Raw genomic sequence first — 17,788 nt, 5'->3', positions numbered from 1 at the left:
AATTCACAGCAGAACCGCGGCCGCTTCTGCTCGGCCTTTAAATATTTATAGCCTCATTACAAAGTCATTGTGGCACCGAATCGGGAGGCGCATTGTGATAGTTTCCCTCGATTGGTGAGAAAGGGGGGGTAAAAAAAAAAAACTACCTTTTTTCCGTCATTGTCTGAAGACACGCTCAAAATCAAGAGGGTGACTTTTTAATGACATTTCTTTTTTTTTTTTTTTTTTTACCGAGCAGAGGATCGTGTTGTTTGATGTCACAGCGAATCCTGCAGCGGTTTTTTTTATGCTGCAAATCCCCCCCCCCCCCCCCCCGCTTTTTCCACAAAGACCAAAGATGAAAAGAAGCTTTGAGTCGACTTAACATATCTGATTATTGTAATAAAATGTAGAAATGCACGGATGGAAGAAACCAAACTTTACCCCCCCCCCCCCCCCGTAATATAACAACGGTCAATAGTACCGTGAGAATGGTGTAGTTCCCAGGCCAGAAATCCCCCCGCGACGTCACCACTCCGGTCAACGGGTCAACATCGAATCTGTCGTCCTGCCCGTCTTGTAATTTATACGCGACTCGGGCGTTGGAACCCTCGTCGTCGTCCTCGGCGACCATCCTGCAGACTTCCCGCATCCCGGCTGCGTGACGCTGAGCGGGTAATTTAACGTGGAAGAGTTTGTCGGTAAATTTTGGCCGGTTGTCGTTGTCGTCCAGGACGCTGATGACCACGGTGGCGGTGGACCGCAATGGCGGAGAGCCGTTGTCTGACACGATGACCTGTGGGTTGGACAAAGTGATGAATATCGATGTATAAATATCGTTTTAGATGGCGGGATAAAGCCTTCATTGTGGTTGCCGGCACGAAGCCTGTGGGGATCTCGTCATCGTATCATTCCATGCTTGATTCAACGCAACAAGGTGTCATGGACACTGGGATGTATCATCTTCAATACCAACGACTTTTACAGCTTTTTGGGGTAAAGACTGATTACTTTTGGAAATCATTTTATTTCTATACCAATACCGATGACAGTCATTGCCATTTTTTCCCATTATTTATTATTACTATTATCATTTTTTAAATTTATTTTTATTTATCATAATTTATTATTATTATTTATTACTATTTATTATTATTTATTGTTATTTATTATTATTTATCATTATTTATTGTTATTATTTGTTATTATTATTATTATTATATATTTTTTACTTTTTTTCAATACCAGTGAATATTTTGGCAGATATTTATTATTTATTATTTATTATTTATTATTTATTATTTATTATTTAGTATTTAGTATTTAGTATTTAGTATTTAGTATTTAGTATTTAGTATTTATTTTTATTTTTATTTTTTTCATTATTTTTGTTTTTATTTTTTATTATTTATCATTTTTATTTATCATAATTTATTATTATTATTTATTACTATTTATTATTATTTATTGTTATTTATTATTATTTATCATTATTTATTGTTATTGTTTGTTATTATTATTATTATTATTATTATTATATATTTTTTACTTTTTTTCAATACCAGTGAATATTTATTATTTATTATTTATTATTTATTATTTATTATTTATTATTTATTATTTATTATTTATTATTTATTATTTATTATTTATTATTTATTATTGGGTATTTAGTATTTTTATTTTGTATTTATTATTTATTTTTATTATTTTCATTATTTTGTTTTTATTTTTTATTATTTATCATTGTGAATTATTTATCATGATGTATTATTTATTATGATTTTATTACTTTTTTTTCAATACCAATGACTGTTTTGGCAAAGATACTGATTACATTTAAAAAATATTTTTTTCAATATTGACATTTTTGATAATGATGACTATTTTGGCAAAAAAAATCTTTATATTATTATTTTTTAATAATAATAATAATAAATTATTTATTTTTTAAATAATAATGACTTGTTTGGATTTTATTCCCAGTTCCAATACAGATTTTTTTTTCCACAATGTTGACATGACACTAGCATTTTTTGCATTTTTTTTTTTGCATAATTTTCTGATACCATTACCAATTACTTTTTTACAATTTTTTTCAATATGGATACCAATGACTTTTTGGCAGTTTTTATTTTTGCTACCAATGCCATTTACTTTCTTTCTATACCAATATGATCTTTTTTTTCTGATTACTTTCCATTTCTTCCATGCTAATGCTGATTCTTTAATGTTCAATAGCAACATTGAATACATATTTTCCATTAGTTTGGACCTTGGTTCCTTTTGGCCATTTTTATGGCAATAAAACACAACAAGTTTCATGTCTCACCTCAATGCTGTGTTCAGGTTTGTCCTCACGATCCAACGCTGCAAGAGTGCTGATAACACCTACACACACACACACACACACACACACGGAATTAACACTGATGTTATGTGTGCTAAGCTAATTAGCCCTCAACAAAAACACTGCTTGTGTTATTGTAGGTGTGTTTATGTTGTGTGTGTGTGTCACATAGACGTGATTGCAGCTACACAAACACATTATAGTTGTGTGTGTGTGTTGTTCTTGAATGCATTTATACATTTTAAAAAAGTTAAAAATGTGAATGGTATGATATTAAAAACATGTTTTTTTGGGAATACCTGGAATATGAAATGATGAAAAATTTTCAAGAAAACAACCTGACCGGGTCATTTTTGACCCACTTATGGAAGGTTGGGGTAGTAACACAAAAACTAAAATTTCTTAAAATGTATAAAAAGTAAGTTAAAAATGTGAATGGTATGATAGCAAAAACGTGTTTTTTGGGAATACCGGGAATATGAAATGATGAAAAATTTCACCGGGTCATTTTTGACCCACTTATGGAAGGTTGGGGTAGTAACACAAAAACTAAAATTTCTTAAAATGTATAAAAAGTAAGTTAAAAATGTGAATGGTATGATATTAAAAACATGTTTTTTGGGGAATACCGGGAATATGAAATGATGAAAAAGATATTTCAAGAAAACAACCTGACCGGGTCATTTTTGACCCACTTATGGAAGGTTGGGGTAGTAACACAAAAACTAAAATTTCTTAAAATGTCTAAAAAGTAAGTTAAAAATGTGAATGGCATGATATTAAAAACATGTTTTTTTGGGAATACCGGGAATATGAAATGATGAAAAAATTTCATTACGAAGATATTTCAGGAAAACAACCTGAAACAAAACATATTTCATATTTTTCTAATGATAGTTTTACAGCAATTCAAGCTAATATTGAGGCTACTTTCACTGAAGACGTGATCACGTGATCACACTGTGGGGGGGGGGGGGGGACGCGGGGGTTGTGAAGTGAGACCCCGCTGAGTCCTGTCAGACTCTTTTCCAGCAAAGCAAACAACCCCCCCTCGCCATTAGGACAGGTGGGGCACATTAGAAAGTGTGTTTTAGTCATTAGCGGCAGACGCGAGAATCATCCTCAAGTCAGCGCCTGCTTTCACCCGGTCAGTGAACGCCTCGTGAAGGTAAACAGATTTGTCTGGCATGTCGGGACCGTGGTGTTCCTTTGTCTCGCCCCCCCCCCCTTTTTTTAGACCACATGGTTAACATCATTCTAGCTTCTATTCTGTTGTTTTAACGCAACTTCTCTGAATTGGTGGATTTTTATTGAGTAATTATGATTTATGATTTATTAGTGGAATGAGACAATTCTTTTTATTCCAATTTTTTTTATATAAATCGAATTTTACATTCATTTTTAGCATTTAATTTTCAATGAAATGAAATTTCATTCATTGAAATGAAAATTTTGTTTTGTTTTGTTTTGTTTTGTTTAGCTTATCTTATCTTAGCTTAGCTTAGCTTAGCTTAGCTTAGCTTAGTTTAGTTTAGTTGTATTTAGTTTAGTTTAGTTTAGTTTGTTTTGTTGTATTTAGATTAGTTTAGTTTAGTTTAGTTTAGTTTAGTTTAGTTTGTTTTGTTGTATTTAGATTAGTTTAGTTTAGTTTAGTTTAGTTTAGTTTGTTTTGTTGTATTTAGATTAGTTTAGTTTAGTTTAGTTTAGTTTAGTTTAGTTTAGTTTAGTTTAGTTTAGTTTAGTTTAGTTTAGTTTAGTTTAGTTTAGTTTAGTTAAGTTTAGTTTAGTTTAGTTTAGTTTAGTTTAGTTTAGTTAAGTTTAGTTGTGTTTAGTTTAGTCTAGTTTAGTTTAGTTTAGTTTGTTGTATTTAGTTTAGTTTAGTTTAGTTTAGTTTAGTTTAGTTTAGTTTAGTTTAGTTTAGTTTAGTTTGTTGTATTTAGTTTAGTTTAGTTTAGTTTAGTTTAGTTTGTTGTATTTAGTTTAGTTTAGTTTAGTTTAGTTTGTTGTATTTAGTTTAGTTTAGTTTAGTTTAGTTTAGTTTAGTTTAGTTTAGTTTGTTGTATTTAGTTTAGTTTAGTTTAGTTTAGTTTAGTTTAGTTTAGTTTAGTTTAGTTTAGTTTAGTTTAGTTTAGTTTAGTTTGTTGTATTTAGTTTAGTTTAGTTTAGTTTAGTTTAGTTTAGTTTAGTTTAGTTTAGTTTAGTTTAGTTTAGTTTAGTTTGTTGTATTTAGTTTAGTTTAGTTTAGTTTAGTTTAGTTTAGTTTAGTTTAGTTTAGTTTAGTTGTGTTTAGTTTAGTTTAGTTTAGTTTAGTTTGTTGTATTTAGTTTAGTTTAGTTTAGTTTAGTTTAGTTGTGTTTAGTTTAGTTTAGTTTAGTTTAGTTTAGTTTAGTTTAGTTTAGTTTAGTTTAGTTTAGTTTAGTTTAGTTTAGTTTAGTTTAGTTTAGTTTAGTTGTGTTTAGTTTAGTTTAGTTTAATTTAGTTTAGTTTAGTTTAGTTTGTTGTATTTAGTTTAGTTTAGTTTAGTTTAGTTTAGTTTAGTTTAGTTTAGTTTAGTTTAGTTTAGTTTAGTTTGTTGTATTTAGTTTAGTTTAGTTTAGTTTAGTTTAGTTTAGTTGTGTTTAGTTTAGTTTAGTTTAGTTTAGTTTAGTTTAGTTTAGTTTAGTTTAGTTTAGTTTGTTGTATTTAGTTTAGTTTAGTTTGTTTTGTTGTATTTAGTTTAGTTTAGTTTAGTTTAGTTTAGTTTAGTTTAGTTTAGTTTAGTTTAGTTTAGTTTAGTTTAGTTTAGTTTAGTTTAGTCTAGTTTAGTTTACTTTAGTTTAGTTTAGTTTGTTGTATTTAGTTTAGTTTAGTTTAGTTTAGTTTAGTTTAGTTTAGTTTAGTTTAGTTTAGTTTAGTTTAGTTTAGTTTAGTTTAGTTTAGTTTAGTTTAGTTGTGTTTAGTTTAGTTTAGTTTAGTTTAGTTTAGTTTAGTTTAGTTGTGTTTAGTTTAGTTTAGTTTAGTTTAGTTTAGTTTAGTTTAGTTTAGTTTAGTTTAGTTTAGTTTTGGTTTGTTTTGTTGTGTTTAGTTTAGTTCAGTTATTTTAGATTAGTTTTGTTGTATTTAGTTTTGTTGTAGTTTAGTTTAGTTTAGTTTAGTTTTGTTGTATTTAGTTTAGTTTTGTTTACTTTCGTTTACTTTACTTTACTTTAGTTAACTTTAATTTATTTTAGTTTACTTTAGTTTCTTTTTTTATAACTACGTATATTCCGATGGCCACAGTTTAACCCTGGAACAGATGATTTCTATGTCCCTTAATTGTGACGTCATAGCATCATAGCTACCAGATCAGATGATGACAGTATTTCTACATATCAGCAGTCCAGACGATAAAGAAGACTTTGAAACAGAATAACTGTTACATGTTGCCAGATGTCTTGCACATGGAAACCACGGTTACGTAGACGACAAACACGGTTTGGCGTCCCACGGCGACGTGCAGCGAGCGATACAAATGAAATGTTTCCTGCTTGTGGCATTTTTTGGACTTGAAAAAAATCATCTCGGGGGGGGGCTGTCGAGGCTTGAACGCTTTAATAGCTGAACATTAGCGATGAGGACGGTGATGTCATCTCCGTGGGCGGGAATACGGTCGCTGCATGTTGACTTTTGTTCAATTCCCACGAAGAACTCGGATTTTGTCACTGAGACGTTTGCATCGTTAGCATCGTGACATTTGACCAAATAACTTGTTGTTTAGAAAAATGTCACTGCTCTTTCAGCACCCCCCGTCCCCCCGTCCCCCCGTCCCCCCGTCCCCGCGTGTGCTGTGCTGTGCTGGCCTGAGGGTGTGGACAAACAGCCCAGCTATGTGGAAGATAATCAACGCTTGTAGCGACACGCAGGGATCATCGCAGCTCATGTTGCGTTCATTCGGCGGAAACTTCAAAGTCCATCATGGCCGCCGAGTTCTCCTCCAGTCTGACGACAGCGCCAGGCAACAAGAGGGTCTGCGCTTTTTTTTTTTTTTGCCACTTTTTGTTTGCTAACAGCGCAATCAGGCGAGTTCAAACCGTTCAAGCCGCGCACGAGTGACATTTGCACAAAAAAAAAAAAAAAGTTCTCTTTTGAGTTTGACACATCTTTTTCTCCACTAAGCTTCCTTTGCTCAGACTTGCAGACTCGAACCGAGTGGGTAAACAGTCCACTTGGACTTATTTGTCTTATATTATATAATCAGATTTTACAGGAATGCTTTCATTTTTGTTGATTTGTTTTCAGTTTACTTTCATTTTCCATTAAATGAAAAGGCTTAAGGGTTAAGCTGCTGTGTACAAAACCCCCACTCTGCTTTGAATCGAATGTGCTAACTTGATATTGCGCTGTGGCGCAGTTGAATAAAGCAAACGGATGACAAAAGGCATATTTTTATATGCTTTTATAAAAAATATCATAGCTTAAAAATGTTGTCTATGCTTGAAAAATTTCCAGTAGCCATGCCGTGAAACAAAATTTGTTCACTTCCTGCTTTCCTTATATAATTTCATTTTTTAAATTAATTTTTTAAAATATTTTTTAAATAATTTTTTATAACCTTAATTTTAATTTTAATTTTAATTTTAATTTTAATTTTAAGCTGAATAAAACAAACAAATAACAAAGGGAATATTTTTTATGCTTTTATAAAAAATATCATAGCTTAAAAACATTGTCAAAGCTTGAAAAATTTCCAATAGCCATGCCATGAAACAACATTTGTTCACTTCCTGCTTTCCTAATATAATTGAAGTTTTTTTTTAAATAAATTATTGAATAATTTTAATTTTAATTTTAAGCTGAATAAAGCAAACGGGTGACAATAGGCATATTTTTCTATCCTTTTATAAAAAATATCATAGCTTAAAAATTTTTAATTTTAAGCTGAATACAGCAAATGGATGACAAAAGGCATATTTTTCTATGCTTTTATAAAAAATATTATAGCTTAAAAACGCTGTCAAAGCTTGAAAGATTTCCAGTAGCCATGCCGTGAAACAACATTTGTTCACTTCCTGCTTTCCTAATATAATTTAAGTTTTTTTATTATTTTTTAAATAATTTTAATTTTAAGCTGAATAAAGCAAACGGATGGCAAAAGGCATATTTTATAAAAAATATCATAGCTTAAAAACGTCGTCTATGCTTGAAAAATTTCCAGTAGCCATGCCATGAAACAACATTTGTTCACTTCCTGCTTTCCTAATATAATTTAAGTTTTTTTATTATTTTTTAAATAATTTTAATTTTAATTTTAAGCTGAATAAAGCAACCGGATGGCAAAAGGCATATTTTATAAAAAATATCATAGCTTAAAAACGTCGTCTATGCTTGAAAAATGTCCAGTACCAATGCCGTGAAACAACGGTTGCCCTCGTGGGTGCGTGACATCGGCGTTAAAATCAGTCCCTGGGACTTGTGGGACTTGTGCAAGGCACATTCCAATGCAAACATTTTTAAGGTGGCATCTGGTTACTTCTTTTATTCCGTGTGTATTTGTCTCGCCTGCTAACACAGGCCTGACATGTCGCAGCACGGCGCCATAGTGTACTCTGAAACGCCTCGCAGGGTTTCACAACTAATTTGTAAGCCGTACATAAACATTACCTGCACAGCATCAGGAGGAGAAGGTATGGTTTCTTTTAGTGTTTAGTCGTTAAAGCGGCCCGAGGGTCGGCTTTTATAACGAGCGACATAACTGTTACTACGTGTTCTATCGTAGGGGGAATTCACCTCGTTGCATACGTTTATTTTTATTGCATGGAACCCGTTTAAGTTGACGTTTGCGGTTGTCAACATAAGCGACACTAGCCTTTGCTGGCACTTTTTTTTTCCGCGCAATTATTATTATTATTATTTATTTATATGTGATGCACTGATACAAAATATTTATTCATAAATATTTCATTATTATTAATATTATATTTATTTTTATTTGCTAGGACAATGGGTGTAACAATGGATTTTATGCATCATAAAAAATTCACAATTCATCAATATTTTATTACTATTATACAGTCTTTTAATTATTTATATTATAATAATAGCATTTATCAATATTGTATCATTTATTATGTATTTAATTTATTTTTTATAATACACATTTTTAAAATTATTTTATTGTGTTAATTATATATTTTAAAAAAATAGTATTTATTTACAAATATTTCATTATTGCTAAAATATATTTTTATATATTATTAAATGTATTATTTATGTATTTATAAATGTCACATTTATCAATATTTCATGATTCTATTGTACTTTATTTGTATTTTATGTCATTTGTATGTATTTATAGTATCAATATTTTAATAATAATAATAATAATAATAATGTCACATTATTATAGAGTATTTTCGTTCTTTATAATGTGTGTATTTATTTCTAAAATAAGTTTTTTCAATATTTTATTTTATGTATTTATATTTGTGAGGTCAAGCGGTATAAAAAAAGGAGGGAAACTGATTATTTATTTATTATGTATTTGGAGAAAATAATATTTATTTAGCAATTCATTAGTATTATTAGATTGTATTTTATTGATTTCTATGTTATGTGTTATACAACAATTTATTTGTCAATTTGTTTTTAGATTTTATGTATTTATAAAAATATTTTGGGTCAGAAATATTTCCATAAAATTGGTAAATATTTTATTTATGGGTTTGTTTATTCATTAAATATTCACATTTACCGCATGATACCAGAAAACAGCATCTCTACTTGTTATTTACCTGTTTGGGCATCGATGCCAAAGTACGTCTGATGAGATTCCGGTATCTGGAAGGAAAGTTTATCCTCGGACGACGCGTCCGCATCAGTGGCCGAGACCTGGATGACGGACTTGACCGCTCCCAAGTTCTCCCGGACGGATGCAAAGTACACCGGCTGGGAAAGCTCTGGAGCGTTATCGTTGACGTCCAGGACGTCCAAGTAGACATGCGTCCACGAGGACAGAGGTTCGGTTCCCAGATCCGTGACGTAGACAGAAAGCCAGTAGTGAGGAACTTTCTCCCGATCCATCTTCTGAGAAGTTCGGATCACTCCTGTGGGACAAAAAGGGGGGCAAAGTCAGCACTGATTGTTCATTAAAAACTGATGATTCATTATTAATCAAGGCCAAGCATTGTTAGACTTATTTCTAAGTCGACGGTACAATTTTAATTTTAATTTTAATTTTAATTTTAATTTTAATTTTAATTTTAATTTTAATTTTAATTTTAATTTTAATTTTAATTTTAATTTTAATTTTAATTTTAAAAAATGTCATAGCTAAACAACGGTTGTCCTCATGGGTGACGTAACTGTTACATTTGTTCACTTCCTGCTTTCCTAATATAATTTCATTTTTGAAATTAATTTTAATTTTAATTTTAATTTTAATTTTAATTTTAATTTTAATTTTAATTTTAATTTTAATTTTAATTTTTTTGCCATGCTGTGAAACAACATTTGTTCACTTCCTGCTTTCCTAATATAATTTAAGTTTTTTTTATTAATTTTTTAATAATTTAATTTTAATTTTAAGCTGAATAAAGCAAATGGATGACAAAAGCCATATTTTTCTATGCTTTTATGAAAAATATAGCTTAAAAAATTAATTTTAAGCTGAATAAAGCAAAAGGATGACAAAAGGCATATTTTTCTATGCTTTTATAAAAAAAATATCATAGCTTAAAAACGTTGTCCATGCTTGAAAAATTTTCAGTAGCCATGCCGTGAAACAACATTTGTTCACTTCCTGCTTTCATAATATAATTTAAGTTTTATTATGACTTTTTTAATACTTTTTTAAGCCAATTTTTATCCATGCCGTGAAACAATGGTTGTCGTTGTGGGTAACTGTTACATTTGTTCACTTCCTGCTTTCCTAATAAAATGTATTTTTTTTAATTATTTTTTTAAAATTTTATTTTTATTTTTATTTTTATTTTTATTTTTATTTTTATTTTTATTTTTATTTTTATTTTTATTTTTATTTTTATTTTTAAGCTGAATAAAGCCAGTAGTGAGGAACTTTCTGTAAGACAAACAATTAAGTCGGGACTCGGCGTCCATATTCCCATTCCAACTTAACTTGAAAAAAAACTTTAAAAAAATGTGCCAATCAATCCATTTTCTACAAATATTCCTCCTGAAGCGTTTTGATATCCTGAGGGTTTTTGTTTCGAGCATCGTTCCTGTTTGACAGGGAACTCAATTTGCCCTGATTTTATCTGAGGCATAAGTGCAGCAGCAGGCTAATGGAATGCGCCATCATTTGTTGAGGGGTCGCGGGGGCCTCCTCTGTGAAAGATATGCTGATGGAAAAAATAGACAAACCACCTTGTCCAAGCCCAGAGGAATATCCTGTTGTGTAAGCGTGCCCGTGTCAGACCGTCCTAACAGGAGAAACCACATCGGAATAGAATAAAAATGAACCTGTTCTGCAGCATTATTATGTCGTATTATTATTATTATTATTATTCATAAGCCCTTCCTCCAGGCCAAGAAGACTCCAGATCATCCTTCATGGTTCCTCCAGACCAGAGTTCTCGTTTTGTGTCTCGTTTTTGTTAGCTACAAGTTTCCTTCTGTAAGCCACCTGATTTAGACAGACCCACATAATTCATAAGCCCTTCATCCAGGCCAAGAAGGCACCAGATTATGCTTCATGGTTCCTCCAGACCCGGGTTCCCGTTTCATGTCTCGTTTTTGTTAGCTACAAGGTTCCTTCTGTAACCCGCCTGATTCGGGCAGACCCACATAATTCATAAACCGTTCATCCAGGCCAAGAAGACACCAGATTATGCTTCATGGTTCCTCCAGACCATGGGTTCCTCCAGACCCGAGTTCCTGTTTCATGTCTTGTTTTTGTTAGCTATAAGCTTCCATATGTAACCCGCCTGATTCGGGCAGCCCCATGTACCGCCCTGGACTCAAAAGGACCAGGCAAGAAGATTCACATAATTCATAAGACCTTCATCCAGACCAAGAAGACACCATATCATTCTTCATGGTTCCTCCAGGACCAAGTTCCTGTTTCGTGTCGTGTTATTGTTAGCTACAAGCTTCCTTCTGTAACCCGCCTGATTCGGGCAGACCCACATAATTCATAAACCGTTCATCCAGACCAAGAAGACACCATATCATTCTTCATGGTTCCTCCAGGACCAAGTTCCTGTTTCGTGTCGTGTTATTGTTAGCTACAAGCTTCCTTCTGTAACCCGCCTGATTCGGGCAGACCCACATAATTCATAAGCCCTTCATCCAGGCCAAGAAGACACCAGATTATGCTTCATGGTCCCTCCAGACCATGGGTTCCTTCAGACCCAAGTTCCCGTTTCATGTCTCGTTTTTGTTAGCTATAAGCTTCCTTCTGTAAGCCGCCCGATTCGGGCAGTCTCATGTACCGCTCTGGACTCGAAAAGGACCAGGCAAGAGGATTCACATAAAACCTTCATCCAGGCCAAGAAGACACCAGATCATGCTTCATGGATCCTCCAGGCCCCGAGTTCCCTATTCATGTCCGGTTTTTGTTAGGTACAAACTTCCTTCTGTAACCCGCCTGATTCGGGCAGCCCCACGTACCGCCCTGGACTCGAAAGGACCAGGCAAGAGGATTCACATAAACCCTTCATCCAGGCCAAGAAGACACCAGATCATGCTTCATGGTTCCTCCAGAACCGAGTTCCTGTTTCGTGTCGTGTTATTGTTAGCTACAAGCTTTCTTCTGTAAGCCGCCTGATTCGGGCAGCCCCACGGACCGCCCTGGACTCAAAAGGACCAGGCAAGAGGACTCACATAAGCCCTTCATGCAGACCAAGAAGACACCAGATCATGGTTCATGGTTCCTCCAGACCTAAGTTCTTGTTTCGTGTCTCATTTTTGTTAGTTATAAACTTCCTTCTGTAACCCGCCTGATTCGGGCTGCCCCACGTACCGCCCAGGACTCGAACTAACCATCCATTCTACTGTTTTTTTGGGGGGCGGTAGTCTCAGTAGAAAAACCGCAGACTTCCTGTCCCTGACCACATCCTCCAGTTACATCGGGAGGACACCAAAGCGTTCCCAGAACAGCTGGAAGACATAATCCGTCCAGCCGGTCCTAAGTCGGCCTCCTACTTGCTGGGCATGCCTGGAACGCCCCACTTGGGTGGTGTCCAGACTAGATTGAGTTCATTGTTTCATATTTCATTACTTTATTGCCACTCCAGCAATAAACTGTTTTTGTTGGAAATTCATGACTTTCACGTTTGAGTCGAGGTTCAAAACCTGGCTGGGCCATCACTTTGAGTTCAGATCAGTTCAGCAAGCATCAAAAGGATTAAGTCTACGCTTATGTTTGTGTGGATTACACGTCTTCCCAAAGAAGGATCAGCATCAACAAGCGGTGTGGGTGTCAAAAACAGAACAAGGTGCGAAGAGAAGACAGGAAGTTAAAGTAAGCGGAATCAAATTGGAAGTCGGTAAGCCTCCGGCGTCGCCGTACATGTTTTTGATATTTTTATACGATTAAAATCAATTTCTTACCTGTTTCCTCATCAATGGCGAACACTCCCAGACCAGAACCGTCATGGATGTGGTACCTGATGACTCCATCTCTGCCGAGGTCTTTGTCCGAAGCCGTCACAGTCAGCACCGACGTCCCTACAGCCGCGTCTTCTTCCACTCCGGTCTCGTACACAAACTCAGTGAAGATCGGCTCGTGGAGATTCTCATTCACATCCAAAACCTCAATCTCAACAAAACACGATGACGACAGGGATCGTGGAAGACCGTGGTCCACTGCCCGGATTGTGAGATTATAAGAAGGACGTCTTTCAAAGTCCAGTTCCTTCTCGAGCGTCAAGGCACCGGTGGATGCATCAAGGTGGAAGATCCCACTCTCTGTATTCATTAGATTGTAGGTCACTAGACCGCCACTACCAAGATCTAAGTCCACACTCTCAACCCAGACCAGTAAGGTCCCTACCGGGACATCCTCAGGAACTTTGACTTTGTAGATCTTTGGTACAAACGTCGGCGGGTTATCATTGACGTCCTGTAGCACCACCACAAGGTGAAGACTGGAGGACATCGAGGCATCGAGTCGGGATTGATCCCTGGCTTCAATCCAGAGGTCGTGTCTGGGCGAAGTTTCTCGATCCAAATGAGCCGTCACTATCACCTCGCCGCTCACTTCATCGATCCGAAACATGTCATTAGAAGTTAGAAGTGAGTAATTGACGTTCCCGCTTGAGTCTGCATCCGGATCTGTAGCCCGAGCTGTAAAAACAACCGAGTCCAGTTCTGTGTTCTCGGGGATGCGTACCACATATCTGGGTTGATCGAACGCAGGAGCGTTATCATTGATATCGAGCACGTTCACCGCTAGCAACTTCCACGCAGATTTTTGCGGCGTTCCCAAGTCGTACACGGTGACGTTCAAGATGTAGAACTCCTTAACTTCCCTGTCCAACGGACACAGAAGACGGAGATCTCCGGAGACGGTGTCAACGGAGAAACACCCGTCGTCATTCCCGCTTGAGATGCCGTAAACGAGCATGCCATTAAAACCCGTGTCGTGGTCCGAGGCCTTGAATTGAACTATCGCCGATCCCAGCGGGTGGTTCTCCGGAATATCAATTGAACTGGGAATACTGGGATCAAACTTAGGTGAGTGACTGTTAGTGATGTGAGTTCCTGAGAAGATGTCTTCGTCGGTGTCGGTCCAAATCGGCTTGATGGACTCTATCAGTTTATCTTTGATCTGTTTGAAAATGCCCGTTTCCCGACAGCGAATTGTTGTCTCATCGCCTCTGCTGGTAACCGTTACCCTGACAACGGTTTCCTCGGAGTGATTTTCTCCGTCTGAGGCCACAACTCCTAAATTGAATGAATTTACTCCCGGTGGGATGCCTTGCTTAAGGGTGACCTCCCCCGACGCGGAATCAATAGCAAACATTTGGAGCTCGTTGCCGGATTCGATGACGTAGCTCAGCTGTTGCAGTTCGTCTAAATCGATAGCGGAGAGTTCAACGATGCTGTTACCGACTTCGAGATCCGGAGGTATAGTGATGTTGCAGTCGATTCTCTCAAATCGAGGAATGTTATCGTTTATGTTGTTGATCGTAATCGTCACGGGGCATTCGCTGACCCGGTTGAACGGTTCGCCGCTGTCTGACGCCCAGACTCTTAGATGGTACCAACGTTTCATCAACTCGTAATCCAAGTGTTCCGATGTCGAGATAACGCCGGTGAACGGGTCTATTATGAAAGGCAGAACATCTGAGTTGGAAATCGAATACGTTACGAATCCATTTTCCGCTCCGTCGTCGTCGGTGGCTTCTATTTTTAAAATACTGCTACCGACCGCGATGTTTTCGTCCACCGTCGCGCGATAGGAAGTCATCTTAAAGTTCGGGTTGTTGTCGTTTTCGTCGGTGATCTCAACCACGACGTGAGTCTCGGCTTCGCCTTCATTCGCCGTTACATCGAACTCATAACGAACCTGACTCTCGTAATCGAACGACTCCCTGGTTGTTATGACGCCGGTTTTGGGGTTGATCTTGAATTTCGAGCTATCTGGATTACTTTTGATGCTATAAGTGACGTCGTCGCGGTTGACTGAAACTTTCACGACAAATGTTTTCGGCGGGGAAATCTCACTGAGACGGACAATGTAGGTGTCTTCTGGGAATGTCATCGGAATGTAATTAAAAGTCGGAATGTGGATTTTTGCAACAGGAGATAGCAAACTCGGAGAACTTCTGTCTTTGGCTTGAAGGGACAGATTAAGTCCAAATGGACTTTGCGACCAGATTATGTTTTTGGTTGAAACCACTTGGAAGTGGTTCCCTTGTGATCCCAAAGGGATTACTTCAAAGTATCGATGAGGATCACCGTCAATGACACTTAACGATTCGACGGGTTTAAGTCCCGTTTGGACGTGGACACTGATAGTCACCGTACCATCTGCGGATACCGAAGGCGCAGACGGAGACTTAATAACCGGAGACAACATAGCAGATTTTTGAACTTTCACGGTAACCTTGGCAACATTCCCGAATTTCTGAACACCGGATATTTTCTTGGTTCTGTCCTCGGCTAAAACCGTGAGATCGTATCTCTGCGCTCGGGTGAAGTTGAGTTTCCTGAAGAGGCTAATGGCGCCGCTGAAAGGATCGACGACAAACGGATGAGATCTGACGGTGAAGGAATAATAAAAGTCGGCGTTGCTGCCGATGTCGCCGTCCGTAGCGCTAACCTTAGCGACGCTAGACTGCAGTGGAGCGTCTTCGTTGATGGCGACGTTGTACGAAGCGGGGTAGAAAAGCGGTTTAAGGTCGTTGGTGTCAACAACCCGAACAAACACTTTAGTCTTGGCTTGGAATTCCGAAGTTCTTTCCGTGGCCTCCACGGTTAGCGTGTACATGTCCCTGACTTCTCGGTTGAGCGGTGCGGAGATGCTGCCTCGAGTTTTTAGCCTCAGGAAACAAAAATCGCCAACTTTGACTTCCTCCGCTTGGAAAAGGTCAGCGTCATCTCCGGAAACGAGCGAGTATTTGATTCGCCAAAGTCGATCTGCCATCTCGATTCCCATCTTCACCGGCGTGGCCACGTAGGTGCGCGGCGGGGAGTTCTCGTTGATGGTGACGTTGTAGAGATGGTGCGTGAATCTCAGCGGGGGGCGGGCTTTAAGCTTCGCCATCACACTTTGACATTGCGTCACGCTTAGCAGGATTGTCGCTAAGGCTAGCATGGTTGCTGCCGATGAGGCCATTTTTGGGAATAGTTTTCGGATCCTGGAAGGGAAACACAAAAAAAACATGTTTTAAAGTACATGATGGAAGTATTTTACTTGAGGGTTTTTTTTTTACTTTTACAGTCCATAGTGTTAGCGGTTAGCATCGACATCACCAAACACTTTTGCAATATTTTGACTTTATTGTCGTAAAATCCCAGCTGTTTTTATTACATTTCTTTATGAATATTTCTTCTCGTATACTATTTATCGTAATATTTTGACTTTATTTCAGTCACATAACGTTTTCCTATAAACTTTATTTATTTTGTTTGTCATAAAATGACAACTTTTACAACCGCCACTCTGCTTTGTATCAAAACTTCCTATGTCTTCCCGAAAACTGATGTGACGTATTGTAATATTTTGACTTTATTTCAGTAACATAACTTTTTCTTATGAACTTTAATAACTTTATTTATTTTGTTTGTCATAAAATTACAACTTTAAAAAAAAAATTTTTTTCAAAAATATATCAGTTTTATGTTACTAAAGGGATGTTGACTTTATTCTCATAAAATTACACATGTTTTTTCATTTATTTCATGAATTTTGTTAATTTAAAAAACGTCTTTATGGTACAATTTTTTTTGTCTCAGTATTTTTACTTAATTTTGGTTTATTTTTCCATTTTTGCTGGGGTTTTTTTCTTATTAAATTACACTACCGCTCATTTCATTCATTTTGTTAATTTAAAAAACATCTTTATGGTACAACTTTTTTGTCTCAGTATTTTGACTTTATTTTGGTTTATTTTTCCATTTTTGCTGTTTTTTTTAAATTATTAAATTAATAAATGATTAGAAAAGCCATCAAAAAATCGAAACTAAAACTAAAATCTCATACCATGCTGTTAACTACTCCCTTCAGAGAGCAGCACAAACTGGGTCTAACAAGGACACAAAAACGATACACAAATATCTGAGAATGTGTAATTTAAGACAAAAACATTTCCAAGTCTTCCCAAACTTTGGAGCGGTAGTGTATATTTTTAGAACGAGACAATAAAGAAACAGACCCCACTGTAATTGGCCCCCATGGCCCCCACTTGGTACACCCCTAAGCTGGAGCATGGTATTTTTTTATCAGTGTGTACAAGAGTTTTGCAAAAAACTAATACTGAGTAATCAGTACTGCCAGCATAGTACTTATTTACGCACTTTATAAAGAAATAGCTCTCAGCATAGGCAATTTATAAGCCATTAGATTGTAGCATATTATGAATTATGAAGCATAAATTGTGGCACAGGTATTTTATGTATAATATTTACTTAGCATAAACACAATTATATGTTATATATTGTGTCTTAGGTATTCTATAAATGAATATGTGTTGTATTTTGTATATAAAGTGTATACCCGGTGTATCAGTGTGTGTGAGAGTACGTACTTCAGGTACTGCTATGAATATGAAATGCATGTGTTTTAATGAATACATATGGAAATGTAATGCGGTGAATTGATTCTATATGAATAATATAATGCGATTTATGCATACGGAATGATTTGAAGCAATTCCGAGTCAAGGTTGAAGTTCTACTTGTTTTCCCTCGATGGTGTTCTTTGACAAAGAGAAGTATCAGCTTGGGCCTCCACAGTTGTGCACACTTTATACTCTAGTAGTGTGAGTCGACCAAGCCTCCAGTCAGCCAAAGGCAACAAAATCAAACACAATGGCA

The 17,788-nt window shown here is 36.0% G+C and overlaps 1 protein-coding gene across 1 annotated transcript in view; it reads right to left on the bottom strand.

Annotated features, from left to right (window-relative positions):
• Nucleotides 1-16,107, bottom strand: part of fat2 (FAT atypical cadherin 2) — an 85,427-nt gene extending 69,320 nt beyond the window's left edge. Inside the window, exons 1-4 of the mRNA XM_058058907.2 lie at nucleotides 12,857-16,107; nucleotides 9,079-9,390; nucleotides 2,312-2,370; nucleotides 464-775 (exon numbers count right to left, since the gene is read on the bottom strand). Of these exons, the coding sequence (XP_057914890.2) occupies nucleotides 464-775; nucleotides 2,312-2,370; nucleotides 9,079-9,390; nucleotides 12,857-16,088 (3,915 nt within the window). The 5' untranslated portion in view covers nucleotides 16,089-16,107. The remainder of the gene's footprint in view (nucleotides 1-463; nucleotides 776-2,311; nucleotides 2,371-9,078; nucleotides 9,391-12,856) is intronic.
• Between the last annotated feature and the right edge of the window lie 1,681 nt (nucleotides 16,108-17,788).

The sequence above is a fragment of the Doryrhamphus excisus genome, linkage group LG23, assembly GCF_037039965.1.
Source record: "Doryrhamphus excisus strain RoL-2023G ecotype Guam linkage group LG23, RoL_Dexc_Guam_v1.1, whole genome shotgun sequence".
NCBI lineage: Eukaryota > Metazoa > Chordata > Actinopteri > Syngnathiformes > Syngnathidae > Doryrhamphus > Doryrhamphus excisus.
This window is presented reverse-complemented; position numbering and strand designations above follow the sequence as displayed.